Raw genomic sequence first — 16,817 nt, forward strand, 5'->3', positions numbered from 1 at the left:
GGCTATTACTCACGATGTTGAAGTTTACGTCAACGGCTCGTGTCGTAATTCATCAGAGTGAGTTATAGCCAAAACATGCAAGTATTTTTTTTGGCCTTAGGTTCAAGACCTATTTAGCATGCAAGTAGAATACTATACTTTTTCTACGACCTTTTTTATTTGGATTAGTAGAAACATATAATTATCAACTATAGTCTGTTCGCTAAACTCAGACACAACTGGCTAGTGATTTTAGTAAGTAATTTTGCCAATTTGGTAAGATTGTCAAAAAAATTTTTACTAAATAGTTAATAATTACTAAATAGTTAGTAATTTTGGCAATTTTGGGAAAATTGGTCAAAAACAAAAAAATTACCTACTAAAATGACTAGCCAGTTGTGTCTGAGTTTAGCGAACCGACTATACTAACATTATTTAAAACGAAATATTTTATTTTTCATAAGAAAATATATTTTATATAACTATGGCAACACTGTTAGAATTACACTCGTTGAGCTTATAAAAGAATCAAACAGTTGTCATTATGTCATGGAATGGCGGTGGCTTTTAAAAATAAGACATATTATTTTAAGGCAATTACATGAAAAAGAACGTGTGCTCTCAATTAAAATCTATTGTACAATGAACAGAAGTAAGTAAATCAGAATTCATTGATATGTTAAGTCCTTTTACGAAATTAATACCTATTGTTTACCTTTTAATAACGTCAATCTTAAAATGTCAAATGTTGAAATTTCAACGTAAAAAATATACTAAACCATTGTTACAGTTAAAAATCCTTTAAACATTTTTCAAATTTAATTGTTCATATAAATTACAATGATTGTTTTATTAAATAAACAAGTTTAAGTAATTTTATTTGTTAATAGGTATATTAAAAGTGCCATGCACCACTTGAATCTAACTTCAACCCATGAGCAATGACCCGCGAGTAACTTCAGCCCGTGAGTAATGAATTATTACTCACGGGTAAAGTAATGGGTGTTATTATCTATTTAAAAATAGCGAATAATGAGTATAATATACTCATAATATTATTATTAAACGGTCGTAGAAAAATACAATTAAGTAATTATTAAAATGCAGTACTGCAAGCAAAATACAATTATTAATTAAATTTAATTTTATATAATAATTGCATATCATATCAATATTGTGGAGCAACATATAATTTTTCTTCTTGAACAGAATGACAGTAGGTATCAAGTATACGTCAATTTGGCAATTTCAATTGACAATATGAATTATGTAAGAAAGTTGCAAGATTTCTCCGCTAATCGCGCACGTTCGTTTCTCGTATCCCCTCCAAGTACTTGCACATTGCGAATAGGAAAATCTAAAATCTTATTATAGGAAAGGAACCATCGTTTTTTATTGCAATTTTGGATTGAAATAATAAGTAACATTTATTCTAAACATTTTTTAGAATTGTTGATAGATGGCGCTAATAAATCGTATTTTTCCAATTATAGCGCCATCTATCAACAATTCTAAAAAATGTTTTAAATAAATGTTGCTTAATGTTTTATGACGAATCCAAATCTGAAAGAAAAAAATGGGGGTTCCTAAGATTTTAAAGTTAAAGTTTTTTTAGTGATCTTTCCGGGCCCCTTTAAAATACGGGTCCGAGACAGGTGCCTCACGGGCCTAGTGGTAAAATAGGCCCTGGTCCTGAAACGAATTCAACCCAATAAACTCGCTGGTTAAGAAAAGTAAGGGATTTATCTCCGTTATTTACAACTTTTCGACAAAATGTGTAAGGACTAAATTGTTGCAATTAAGATTTACTACAATTTTTCGAGAGAACCAGTGGTGGGCCTACGAGGGGGGAATGGGGAAATCCCCCCAACAGGGTTCAAAATTAAAAAAGAATTGTTGAAATATTAAAATATGTTAGCTGACATGAAACTTAATTATCCACAGACAAATTCAACCAATAAAACCCGCTAGTTAATAAAATTAAGTGAACTTAATGCATATAAGTTATTATTTATGTCTTTTATGTAGTTTGTGCTTATCTTTTTATGTCTTTTGATTGGTGTTTCATACGAAGTCTCCCCCCCCCCTAAGGCAAATTTCCCCTCCTAAGTTTAGATCCGCCACTGGAATCATTAGATGTTTTATACGGAGATATACCTATAGAAAATAACGAGAGAGGACGCCAACTAATTTTTTAACGAAAATTAATAAAAACAAAAAATACAAGAAGATAAGAAATGAATAAATTATAATTATTAAAGGAATTAGAATAAACTTATAGACCTGGATCCCGTGAACCAAAAAAAAAGTTGACTAATAGCAAGCTGAAAATTTGTTAATAGCTTACCGGTGTCTAGTCAGACAAACTTTGATGTACGGGTACACTGGAACGGGGAAAGTTTTAATTGTGGAACAGTTTAAAAATTTGGAACGTCAGATTACGAAAACGTTCCATGTATTTTGTCGGACAGAACGCATCCAATTGATTTGTTACCCTTTCATGAAACTCTCATGCAAAAATCAGACTGGTGTTTATCACCAACTGAGCATTTTAATGAGTGGAACACGAAGAATATATCAAATGACAAAAATCATGTTGGTTAGTAATAATAGCAGTCTGATATTTGCATGAGAGTGTAATGAAAGGGTAACAAATCAATTGGATGGTTCTGTCCGACAAAATACATGGAACGTTTTCGTAATCTGACGTTCCAAATTTTTAAACTGTTACAACTGTTAAACAATTAAAACTTCCCCCGTTCCAGTGTTCCCGTGCATTAAAGTTTGTCCGACTAGACACCGGTAAGCTATTAACAAATTTTCTGCTTGCTATTAATCAACTTTTTTGGTACGAGGGATCCAGGTCTATAATTATTTGAGAATAAAATAACAAGATTCAAGATGTGACGTTTATAACGTTACAGACTATAGCTCTGAAGATGGATTTGTAAGCCGAAAGCGTTTAGCTAAGAATTAAATATTTTTACGCACTTTTAAAATACTTTTCTTTTCCAATTCTTCAAATAAATAAAACAAAAATAAAAAACATAACATACAAAACGTCCAGATAAATACCATAATATGCAAGACTTTTATTTTCTATTTCATTCCTGTCATTATATTTATCTGATCACCGATGCCGATACCGTTTTGTTCCACATGATTGACGCCGTCTACTACTAAACATAACTAAACAATCCTTTTTCTTTTCAGTTGGAGAACATCAACGCCTGTCTGTCGTTCCTGCGTAGCCAGCATGTCGCCGGCATCGAGAACGTTTCGGCGCAAGAATTGCGCGACGGCAAGTTGAAGGCCATCCTGGCCCTCTTCTTCGCGCTCTCGAGACATAAACAAGCCGCGAAGAGTTGCAGCAGACACGGCGGAGTCGCGCAGCAGCCGCAGCAGGATATGACTCCTAATAGGTAGGCAACATTTAATACAAATGTGGTGTGTGGGTTGCATAAATGTAGGGAACGATCGGAGATATTTGGAAGGCAGAGTCGGCTTCGGAATTTTATTTTACAAATATATCGAGTCATTTTTACACTATACTGAAACTGATATAAAGCTTGTATTAGCGTAGCTTTTATTAATTCTCTTAAAAGTTAAACAACTACATATTATGCAATAAATTTCATCAATTTTTCTTCGTCTTTTATAAAAATATTACTTAAAATGTTCAACCTACATATTAGTAGATCGTTGCAAAACGACTTTACGTCATCGTCATATTATTTTAAAATCATCGAAGCTTAAACAACTTTATTCTATTGTCAAACAAAAACATATACAGGTATTTTCCAAAAAGATTATCAGATACACAGTTTTTCTTCATTTTTGAAAATTAATAAACACTATAAAAGACTTTTGATCTAAAACACGGCATTATCAATATGTATCATCTATTATTTAAGAATAAAGCACCAAAAACTTTGATTTTCTACACTTCCACAAAATGTATTACAATTTATTTTTATTCGGAAGAATGCCTTTTTCAAGTGATGAATTTTTACTATACGTCTACCATAGTCAAGTTAATTATTCAAAATTATATCTGTATTTTTTAATTTATTAATTTCCATAGATTCAAATAAATATAAGTTAAGACATTTATTTTGAATAAGTGAAGAGTTTGAAATTGGTCATTAAAAGAATGACTGTGATCTAGAAGGTGAAGTGGGTGCATAAAATCTGTTTTTCTATTATTGAAAGTCTTCTTGTGTTCTACTATATGTTTGTTAAAGGTTCTACCAGTTCTAAGTTTGTGTATACCATTACACTTGTATTTTCTGTGGATTGTAAATTTAGATATTATTTCTTCGATTTATTTGTAGTTAAGTGTAACATATTTTTGTTTTTTAACTGATTTTGTATATTCCTTATGATTCTTTTAATTTTTTTGACGATTTCTTCTGGAGTCTGTTTCTCTATGTCTATTGACTTTCTTCTGCAATTATTTTTGATATTACTGCTTCTTTGCTGGCTTCCACATCTGAATTTCATTTATTCTGTCGTTTGCTTGACCATTTTGCCACTACATCTTTTGTCGTATTGATAGCTCAGTAGTAGGGTTCTAGCCATGCCAAAAACTCCCTCCTCCTTTATCTGAGTAACAGTACTGTTACACTAATCGGTCCACCCAACAGCACTGCTGGCGGACATTGATTAACAAGATTATAATACATTTTATGAAAGTGAAAAAGGTCCTATGTAGCAAAGATTTAACATTAGCTCTAAAAGTACGTCTAACAAAATGTTACGTATACAGTGTACTATTACTATACTATGGAGTGGAATCATGGACGTTAAATGTAGAGACAATGAGACGACTTAACGCCTTTAAAATGTGGACCTATAGAAGAATTATGAGGGTGTCCTGGGTAGATAGAAGTACGAACAATGAAGTACTGAGAAGAATAGGTAAAGAGAAGGAAGTTGAACTTACAACTAAAGAAAGAAAGCTACAGTATCTCGGACATGTGATGCGGGGCGAGAAATATGGCATCCTGCGACTCATAATGCAAGGAAAGATACCTGATACCCTCAGGAAGAACCTGAGAGAATGTTTGGATGCAGTTCCAAACAACGATTTAGAGCTACTGTCTCAAAGATTAAAATAGCTATGATGATTGCCAACCTCAGCCAATGACAGAAGAAGATTATAGTGCTCTGACCGCTCCGCGATAAGTTCTGACATTTGTTTGGTCATATTGGTTGATTTCGTTTGTTCCTGGTATTTTCTACATCCCGTTAAGGATTTCTTTTCTCTGGAAGCTTGTACTGGTAACGAAAATTCTCAATATAACATCAAATTCCAATGAATAGGAAACAACTTCACAACAATTTTCAATTAAAATTACATACGCCACTGTTCAAAACTTATCAATGCTATAATATCTCTAAAAATCTAAAATGTGCAATGTCAAATAACTAACCAGAACCCGCGTATTATAGAACTTTTCATTGAAACATGGACGACATTTCGCACCTGCACCAGACACGACATAATTTTCCTAACAAAGGGTTACGGGCATAAATAAAGAATTCTATCGTGAAGGGTTTATCTGAATTGGAATCGTCTACCGTTGAAAAAGAATAGTTTTGTTCTTTTATTCCTAGTATTGATAAAAGGAGATTAAAAACATTTTTTTTTATAAATGCTTTTATATAAAACTTGCAAGAATAGTATATTATTCAACGAGCATGTAATGATGGCTATTACTCACGAGGCGAGGGTCGTAATTCATCAGAGTGAGCAATAGCCATTACATGCAAGTAGAATACTATACTTTTTCTACGACCTTTTTTATTTTAATTAGTGAAATAACATAATTCTTAACTACTCGAGATTAAAATTATAATTTACAAATACTATATTATTCAACGAGCATGTAATGATGGCTATTACTCACGATGATGACACGAGCCGTAGGCGAGTGTCGTAATTCATCAGAGTGAGTAATAGCCATTACATGCGAGTAGAATACTATACTTTTTCTACGACCTTTTTTATTTTAATTAGTAAAAATATAATTATCAACTACTCGAGATTTAAATTAATAATTTACAAAAATACCTAAATGTTGTTTACCCCTAGTACGTGGCTGAATAATTGCTTGCATACTATTACCAAATTCTTATGTATTGTAAAAACACAACAAGAAATAGTCAATCCACTTTCTATTCGTTTCCCAAAAATTATAAGCATAAATTTGGACCTACTGTCAATGAATCTAATAAATAGGAAATGTCTATTATAGGTGGACATATTTACTAACACCCTGTATGAGAGCACTAACACCATTTTTTACTGAATTTTTTATTTGTTGACTCCTTTGTCGTAGTACATTTCTAATACTTTATTCATTCGCAAATTGTTGTTCCAGCTACTGATTTAAGAAACTTTTGTACCTACAGATCACTAATACTTTGTTTTTAAATTAGTGTTCCACTTGTTCCAACCTAGTAGATGAAATATTGCTGCTGAAACAAAAAACGCCAGTGGGGCGATAGACTACCCCAGCTAATTGAAATACCATTCGAAAATAATATCTCAAACAACTAAGATAGCTATCGTTCACCCCAGCCTAGCTCAGTCTCTCAAGGTGTGTGTTCGTCTTGTCCTAATCTTAGATATGAACTCTAAAATTTTAGAATGAAAGCAAACAAAACAGTATTTTTAACCAATCATGTTTATTGTTCAATAAAGATATAATAAAAATGTGATTTATTAAATCTATCTATCTATCAGCGAGGTTCCTACAGCCTCTGCCGCTTCTCGCATTTCGACCGCCATCGTTTTCTGTCCATCCATTCGTCTTCTTTGATGGCTCTATCTTTCATGATGTGCCGTACATTTTCTTCCCAGGCAACTGAAGGTCTTCCCCTTCTTCTTCTTCTTTGGTGTGGTATGTAATTTAAAGCTTTCTTTGGCCATATATCTTCATTCATTCGTTTCACGTGACAATACCACACTAGTTGTCTAGTTTCAATTTTATCTACACTGGAATATACAGTATGTGTCCTCCTTCTAATATCTTCATTCCTGATGTGATCTTTTTTAGATATACCACACGCTCTCCTTAGATAATCCATTTATACTACTTCTATTCTTTTCCTATCTTTTTTTGTCATCTGCCAAACTTCTGCCCCATAAGTCATAATAGGCTCTACCAAGGTACGATAGATTGTCAATTTCGTTTCTTGCCTTATATCTTTAGACCACAGTAGAGAGCTCAGAATGTTTACCGCTTTTTTGCCCTGCTGCGTTCTCTTTTCGATGTCTCTTTTGGTAGTGCCTTCTTTAGATATTATAGATCCGAGATATTTATATTCATTACATCTTTTCGTGGTTCTAATTTCTAACTCTGGATCTTCTTCATCATCCCCTATTTTAAGATACTCTATCTTTGACATATTCATATTGAGGCCCCATTTTTCATATTCTTTCTTTAGTTTTCTAAACATGTAGTCCATGTCTTCCTCATCATTCGCTACGACTACCTGATCATCTGCAATAAACAAAGTTGTTAGACATTTACCACTGCCTATGTCTATTCCCATTCCGGATACTTGTTTCCTCCACTGCTCTAGCGATGATTGAATATATATTTTAAATAAAGTCGGAGACAGACAACATCCTTGTTTAAGCCCCTTTGATATAGGGAATGATTCAGATATAAAGTTTCCTTCTTTAACGACACTTCTTGCATTTTTGTATATATTTGCGATAGCATCCACATACTCTCTACTGAGACCTACCTTCGTCAATGTTTGAAACAGTTTTTTCAAAGGTACCGTATCGTATGCCTTCTCCAAATCTACAAACAATAGGTGGGTAGATAGATTCCTTGCCTTCCGTTTTTCTATTACCTGCTGCAGAACGAATATATTATCAGTGCACGATCTTCCTGCACGAAATCCACTTTGTTCTTCCATGTCTTCGTATTCTGATTCTATTCTTTTCTTTATTATTCGACCGTACAACCTCCCTACTGAGCTAGTAACAGTTATTCCTCTATAATTAGAGCATATGCGTTTATCCCCTTTCTTGAATACTGAGCTGATGTATCCAACTGATTTATTAAATGCATTAACAAATATATTAAAATTCTTGCCAAAAACTAACAATTTTTAAGTTATAAGTACTTATGGCTTTTGGTATTTGGTTCGATGGTAACTTCTTGATGTCGAATGATACTGCTGTCGGTTCTGCAACTGGCTCTGGGGTTCTAAAGGCTGTATTCCACCAGGCCTACAGATGTTGGTCGTTGCAGTCTAGGTGATGTGGTTGCAGTCTGGATAACATGTTCCTCGGTCTTGTATGGCCGGCGATTGAGGATTCTTGAAGCTCCCAGAGGGAGGACGGTGATCTTTATCCCCAAAACTAGAAGAATAATGCGTAGAAGTGACAATCAAGAAGTTAAAAAACCAAATTGAACCTTTGCTAAATAGTATTCAAAAACTAGTAGATGGCAAGGGTAAATTAAATGGAATTAAGATGAGGGGAATAGTTAAATAATTTGATTACTCACATGCATATATATAAGTTAAAAAGATATATTTAAAACTAAAATATCAGAACACATGCTTTGACATTGGAGGTTAAGTATAAAAAATATTAGAAAGACTGTTAGATGTAGAAACTGCCATGACAGTGGGACGTAGGAAGTGGCAGGCATGTTCCGTATTAAAAGACAGATATCTAGACTGTAAGGATATACAGGGTACGTTCAGTATGCTCAGTTGATGATTTGAATGAAAAGAAATATAGTAAATAGAAGACAATAAAAGAGGGTGCCAGTGAGTTTTTAACGAAGAAAACAGGTAAACAAATAGAGGAAAATTATTAATAAAATATTAAAGAAAATAGAATAAAACAATTATTTAAAAATAAAATAGCAAAGATGTGACGTTTGTAACGTTACACTGCTATAGCATAACTGAAACTAAAAAATTTCGTATCAGGTGTCCTATTATCATCTATTTAACTAGCGACGTTGTAAGTTTCGTATATGATTGGCATTTTCCCAATAAAACCCTGCATGTACGGAGATCTCAACAACGTTCGTCCAAAGCGAAAAACCCATTAAACTACTTACACTTAGAAGTACGAAACGCGTTTTGGAGGATAAACCTTCGAAATTACACCGAAACGGGAAAACTTTCGGAATTAAACGTACATCCCTGCCGTATGCTGCAGTGTACTTAATTTAATTCGGTTTAAAAAGCTTTTTAGCTAATAAAATTACAAAAAAGGATGAACGCTTCATTAGATGGGAGAAGATGAAGCGAATCGGTTTTTATGCGAGTTATAAAAAAATTAATTACTTAAAAATAATATTTTTCATATCTGGATCTTTCTCTGATGGAAATCCAAATTGATTTTCGAATATGTCGGTCCTTAAGTTTTCTGAAGGTTATATTTTGTATTGTAACTATTTTTTTTATTGTCTCGGAATATTTTTAATTTTTTAACATCCAGTCTTTCATCCACGTCCACTCAGGTGGAAAAAAGGGGAGACTTTTAGAGAGTATTTTTAGCCCTTAAACTTGATATATTGAAAAAAAAAATAACAGAAAACTTTGTTAGGTCATCTAATTGTTTGTTGAAAAATTCTCGTATATCTAAAAAATCTTTGGGTAGTACGGTTATGATAACGTACGTTAGGTAGACTTTTCCGTGTACAACAACAAGCGAGATCACTAAACTACGTTAAACCCTTTAAAATGTCATCAAACACAAAATTCCCATCAAAAATAATCCCAGAGAGCAGAAGTAAGCTGATTGGAATTCACCTCAGCTTCGTGCAGCTTACTTAGAACTACAGGGAGTAATAGCTGACTAAATTTTGCTGTTTTGGTCAAAATTGCTAACAGTATTACACATTTTAGATATTTTAAACAAAAATATGAAGCATAACTACTACTACTATTAAATATTTATTTCCTCCATAGTTTGGACTATATTGGTTCACTCCAGGTTTTTTTATCCTTTTTCTATAAATTCTCATTTTACAGTTTCCTGCTATTCATTGTCTCTTTCACTTTAGCTCTAAACGACCTTTGAAGTCTTCTTCTCTTTCTTCTTACTATCGGACTTTTGTTTCTTTCTTTGTATTTTTTATTCTCAAGTGGTATAGACACACATAGATCAAAAACTTTTGATCTGTGCACCACATTTACAAACAATACCTTCACAGATTCTAATGAGTTAAGCCAAGTTTCATAGGTAGTTGCTGTATTCCATTTTTTATTTACTATCATTCTACCTAGTCTACACCCATTCTTATTCAGTTTCTGTATTCAAAATCCGTGGATCTCCTAGGGATTAAGTTGATCATATTATGTTCTCCAGTGTTCATTTACACAGAAAAATACACAGCTAGGAATAGCTATTTGTATAACAAGAGAAGAAAGTGCTACTTTTCCTCCCGAGAATGAAGTTTACTACCCGACGCATAGCGGAGGGCAGTAATCATTCAAAGGAGGAAACTGCACTTTACTCCCGTGTTATACATATGATTTTACTGACACAATTTATTAGAGAACTAAGACTAACAAGTAGGTACATTATAGCTGTCAACTGTCAAGTAGGTATAAGTCAAACTATTAATGTAAACATTGTTAAATCAAAATAACAATTTACTGTTTTTACCATTCTACAAAATACAAAGTGTTCTTGTGTTCTATAAATAAACGTTGAAGTGTATAGATACTTACGTAATAGATAATAGAATATTGTTTGTACAGGGCGTCAACAAGTTATTTCATCAATGACATTCCATGACGTCACTTTTACTCCCTAGGGAGGAAAAGTACTACTTTACTTCCTACAATCAGGTCAGGAAAAGTATACTTTCGGTAGAGGTAGGTGGAAAAATATTTTATCTATTCTTCCATCCTATTTACGCAACGTCCAGTTCATTGCAAATTTTGGTGGATTATTTTAATGTTGCCATGTTTCGTAAATTTCCAAAAAGCGTGTGATAGAGTCCAACAGATAAACTTAGTTAGGGTCGGTGGTTCGAACGCTAATCAAAAATGGAATCAACTGATCATTATCAAATGTTTAATTTCTGTCACCAACTGTCAATTTCAACTTTGATTGGGTTGCTGAAAACATAGTTGATTACAATTATGAGATTAATTGATTAGTTAATCAATTATGTTAATAATTGTTATGTTAATTAATAATTGATTACAATCAACTGATTGGCGTACGAACAACGGATTTTGTTATTTGATGGTTGTTAAGGGGACTTAACTATATCTTCTTCTTCTTCAAGTGCCATCTCCGCGACGGAGGTCGGCAATCATCATAGCTATTTGGACCTTGGAGACGGCTGCTCTGAAAAGTTCGTTTGATGTACATCCGTACCATTCTCTCAGGTTGCGCAACCACGATATTCTGCGTCTCCATATCCTTCTTTTTCCTTGAATCTTTCCCTGCATAATGAGTTGGAGCAAGCTGTATCTCTCTCCACGTGTAATATGACCGAGATATTCCAATTTTCTGGTATTAATTGTATTTAAGACTTCCATTTCTTTATTCATCTTTCTCAGAACCTCTTTGTTTGTGACGTGTTCTGTCCATGATATTTTCAGAATTCTTCTATACACCCACAACTCGAATGATTCCAGTTTTTTATTGATGCCGCATTCAAGGTCCAAGCTTCCATTCCGTAAAACAGAGTCGAGAAAACGTAGCACCTAGCCAACCTTATTCTTAGCTCTAACCTTAGATCTCTTGTGCAGAGCACTTTTCTCATTTTGTTAAAGTTCGCTCTAGCCTTTTCTATTCTAATTTTAATCTCCTGGAAGTAATCATTTGTGGAGTTGATCATTGTTCCAAGATATGCATATTGGTCTACTTGTTCGACATTGGTTCCGTTTATGAGGAGATTCTCGTTATTTCTTTGAGTTTTAGATATTCTCATAAATTTTGTCTTCTTGATGTTCATTGTTAAACCGTATTCTTGGCTATATGTCGCTATTCTGTTAACCAGTCTCTGAAGATCTTCAATATTTTCGGCTAAGACGACAGTGTCATCCGCATATCTAATATTGTTAATGGGAACTCCGTTCATCTTTATTCCAGCTGTTTCACCCTCAAGAGCTTGTTTTAGGATCTCTTTCGAGTAGGCATTAAAGAGAACTGGAGACAATATGCATCCCTGTCTCACCCCACGTCTAATTTCAATTTCCTCTGACAGCTGTTCGTTAACACGTACTTTTGCTCACTGCTTATACTATAGTATAAATTAGATATGATTCTGAGGTCATTGTAGTTTATCTTCTTTAATTTCAGGACATTCATTAATTGTTCATGTCGTACTTTATCGAAAGCTTTATTACAGTCAATAAAACAGACATATATATCTTGATTGACGTCTAAGCACCTTTGTATTAGGATATTAAGTGAGAAAAGAGCTTCACGCGTTCCTAGGCCTTTGCGAAACCCAAATTGTGTATCATTAATTTCTATGTCCAATTTATGATATTCGGTTATGGATGACTTTCAGTAGCAACTTCAGCACATGGGACATTAAGCTGATGGTGCGGTAATCGGCGCATTCTCTTGCGTTTTTCTTTTTGGGGAGACAAACAAAGATCGACGTTAACCATTCTTTGGGTAATACGCCTGAGCTATAAATTTGGTTCAAAAGTATAACTAGAACATCAATGTGCTGTTCATCTATAATTTTTATTAATTCGATAGGAAGCATGTCAGGCCCAGGGCTTTTTCCGTTCTTCATTGTTTTTAATGCGTGTGCTATTTCTTCTTTTGTGATATCTGGACCTATTTCTTCTGAAGTAAGTTCTATGTTTTCCAGGTCTCCTCTTTCATCATCGAACAGTTCATCTATGTATTCTGCCCAGCGTTGTACTTGCTCATCGGTCTGTGTTATAGTAATCCCGTGTTGATCCAGAAGTGCACCAGTGAGATTTTGTTTTCTTAGCCCTGCCATTTCTTTTACTTTGTGTAGATTAAATAGATCGTATCTTTTTTGAAGGTCCTCTATCTCTTTGCATTTCTCTTCAAAGTATTTTTCTTAAACTATAACTATATATCAACTTATAATCAACTTCTTGATTAGCGTTCGAACAACCGGCCCTAAATGTTGTTCTGAAGCTCTCTCCTTGTGGCATTTTTGTAATCTAATTTTTATAGTCCACATTTAGTTAAATTGTGGCTTATTTCCCATTTAGAATAGTTGATAACAGATAAACTTATACACGCACTGAGAAACGTAAACCTAATGGTTTATGTGGGGAACCACGATAGGGCACTAATAAAATCTATATGTACTACAATCAAACAGCATTAGTAATAGATACGAATTCAAAGAGGGGACAAGGATGTGTACTATCAGCTTTTAAAAGTGCTCTTTTTTCTATGGAGGTTGATTATTACAATTGCAAATTCTTGTCTGTCTTCGTCTGTTCTTATTATATGATAAAAATTTAACCTCATTCATTGTCGGATGTTTGTTAACCACGATAGTTTTTTTTCCTAGTTCTTTCTTTCCCTCGATTTTTCCTTTCACTATTGATTAAGTATGTTGGTACTTATTATTGCTAAGTATGTGGCATAGGAATGATGTTTTTCTAACTTTCACTTATGTTGAAAAGTTATCGTTCCTTGCCTATTCTGTGGAGCACTTCTTCGTTTGAGGTATGCGATGTCCATGAAATTTTAAGGATTTTCCAGTAGATTCAGATTTCAAAGGCCTCCAATTCATTTATGGTTAATGTTTTAAAGGTTCACGTGTCAACTGCGTAGAGGAGAGTTGACCAGACATAGCATTTTGATAAAAAATGTAGTCGCGTTTTTAGTTTTATTCAAAAATAGCATAGGAGTCTCTGATTTAAAAAAAAATTCTGGCCTGTTCTATTCTCGACATTATCTCTAGATCAGGATTTAGGCTGCTATCGATCCAACATCTTACGTAGGTACTTGTGGCGGTTTATTGAGCAAGGTTGGTTGTATATTTTTTTGGGATTGATATCACTTTGGTTTTCTTGGAACTTGGAATAAAGATTAAATAGCAGGGGTGATACAACACATCCCTGTCTAACTCCTCTCTTGATTTCGATATTTGTGGATGTAGAAGCTTCGAGCTTTAAAAAATCCACGAGGAAAATAAACTTCCTGTAGCTGGCTGTATACCATAAATCACAAAAATACCAGGTTTTTTGTAAAAGGTATATTTTAAAATACCTAAATAAGGGTAACAATAATACAAAACGTTTTCGGATTAATAAATCCATCATCAGTATTTAAAAGCCCTAAAATAAGTATAACCTAATTAATTGAGAGAAAAGTTAAAAAATTGACAGAGGTTATTAAAAAACAAGAGGCCATACTTACAAAAATTGCATGCCTGAGCCACCAAAATGTATTGGGAAAAAACCCTTTAAATGTAAACGATTGAGTTGTACATATTTATATATTATAATATTGGGTAATAAATATGTACAACTCAATCGTTTACATTTAAAGGGTTTTTACCCAATACATTTTAGTGGCTCAGGCATGCAACTTTTGTAAGTATGGCCTCTTGTTTTTTAAAAACCTCTGTCAATTTTTTAACTTTTCTCTCAATTAATTAGGTTATACTTATTTTAGGGCTTTTAAACACTGATGATGGATTTCTTAATCCGAAAACGTTTTGTATTATTGTGATACTTATTTAGGGTATTTTAAAATATACCTTTTGCAAAAAACCTGGTATTTTCTTCGAGCTTTAATCTGGAATTTTGGTTCCGTACAAGATATTTAACAGTTTGCTGTCCTTCCCATATAAAATGACGTTTTGCAAACTTTACGTTTAAACAAAGTCTTATCTCCGAAAAATAACATTATTTATAATTTCTTTTCTTATCATGTCCACCCGCTATAATCGCGCCAGGTCTGTTTTCGTCTCTTAGTTAAAAAATTCAATAAAACTCGCAGTAATCTCCGTCAATTTCAATTATCTTTTTTGAGGTCGGCAATGTCTGGTTTTTTTCTTTTTTGTAAAGAAATAGAAACGACTAAGGGCTCTGAGCTTGATGAAGACCATGTTTCGTATTTCGCGATATTAAAAACGTAATAACCTACCAAATTGCAACGGGAATTAATCTGTCTAACGAGTTTTATTTAATAAATTATGTGACAGAGGATAATATTCTTCTTAGTTTTTATGATTTTTTTCTATTTGCTCGACGAAGGAATTATTTTGTACTGTTATGAGGCGGCATAACAGCAATTTCTTTACTTTATTCGGTTAATTTTGCTTGCGAGTATATTCTTATGTATAAAAAACGCCATATATTCTTTGAATGTTGTTTTTGAAGTTGTACGTCTATAGTCGTGATTAAGAGTGAGTGTAAATGTGTGCGAATTCATCAAAATTGTTGGTGCTACGGGCAGGATCAGTTACGCGTTTGCTCTGATTGGGTATTCAAATTACATGTCAAAAATTATCCAATATGGCGGCTGTGGTTAAAGAATGTGTTGTCATTTTTATTATTATGGTTATGGTTGTTAAGTTGTGTTTTAAAAGTTGTGAAAACAGAGACAAAAGTGAGTTTATAGTTGTACTGACTCTTTAAATAGTTTTTATATATTTTTTGGACTTATTAATATAGAAAAAAGAATGTGTGTGTACTTTCTAAGCACGTTAGAAGTTCTTCTATTAAAATTGTGTAGAAAATCTGACGTTTCTAAATTTTCTACGATTCCTCAAGGGAAAAGCAATTGCTGGGACGCTCCAACAATTGCTTTTGGCAGTGTCTGTAGCTGATAGCTTGTGGTTTATTAAGTTTTTTTTTATATTAAATTTTTTTAAAAACTTTTTTTAAGAAGTCGTTCTACATCCTTACTGAGTTAATTTAATTACGTAAGTATTTACTAAACCTACTTCTTCGTACATCATCTACTCCACACCATTTCTCCCTTTTTTATACCATTCCATAAACCCACCCCCATGTTGCAGATATTCTAAATTTGGGAAACTGGCAGACCACGTAAAGCACTTGGTAAATCGTTAAAATAATTTATTTGTCTCTAGAGGCAAGAAATTATGATTACGCAGCTTTGCTGAGGGCCCGAAGAGAGATAACTTTTTGGATCACTCAACCTGGCTGCCAGGGGTGGACTTTTGGTTAATAGTCAACATAAATAAACGACGGAATATCTAATATTCTAATACTAGACTTGTATTAATTTAACTGGTAGCTCGGTAGTTTTTAGAAAGTTTTGTTCTATGAATTTTTGTCAACAAGTTGTCCTGATCCTTGAGGCAATAAGGATCTGACCTTCCGTGAAAATAGTGTAAACAGGGTTATTATTGTTTAATGGGATATTCATTCCGTAAAATTTCCTTTTCCATATTTTTAATGCTTGTACCAAGTATATTTTAAAAATCCTTATAAAATTCCTGTCCTCATGTTATGGACAACCTTTTTTTAATTTCAAGTTGTTTAGGAATGGAAACGTTTGTCTAACGAGCCGTACAAATTATGCGTAGCATTCTTCTCTCAACACCACATTTCAAAGGTATCAATTTTTTGGCGCTCCTATGAGCCAGAAGAGTCCAGGTTTATACCTTGTATATAAATATCCATAATGAAGTACGTTCACCAATCTCATTTTTATTTTTCATAGATAAATCTATCTTTCCAAAGTTTAGTTAGGCGACTCATCGCATTTTTTGCCATACAAATTCGTCTCCGAACTTCTGCTTCGCAGTTGCCAAGTTGCCAGCGTTAGTTATACTGTTATACTAGATCCAAGATAGTTGAAGCTGTCTATCATCTGGTATTCCTGCAAATGGTTATTCAGCTGAACA

General features: G+C 33.5%; 1 protein-coding gene across 5 annotated transcripts in view; it reads left to right on the top strand.

The window, feature by feature from the left end:
* LOC114333597 (protein sickie) overlaps positions 1-16,817 on the top strand; it is an 823,608-nt gene that overhangs the window by 393,108 nt on the left and 413,683 nt on the right. For all 5 annotated transcript variants that reach the window (XM_050651212.1, XM_050651214.1, XM_050651215.1 and 2 more), the window contains one exon: positions 3,193-3,401. In XM_050651212.1, the coding sequence (XP_050507169.1) occupies positions 3,193-3,401 (209 nt within the window). The remainder of the gene's footprint in view (positions 1-3,192; positions 3,402-16,817) is intronic.

This window comes from Diabrotica virgifera, chromosome 5 (assembly GCF_917563875.1).
Source record: "Diabrotica virgifera virgifera chromosome 5, PGI_DIABVI_V3a".
NCBI lineage: Eukaryota > Metazoa > Arthropoda > Insecta > Coleoptera > Chrysomelidae > Diabrotica > Diabrotica virgifera.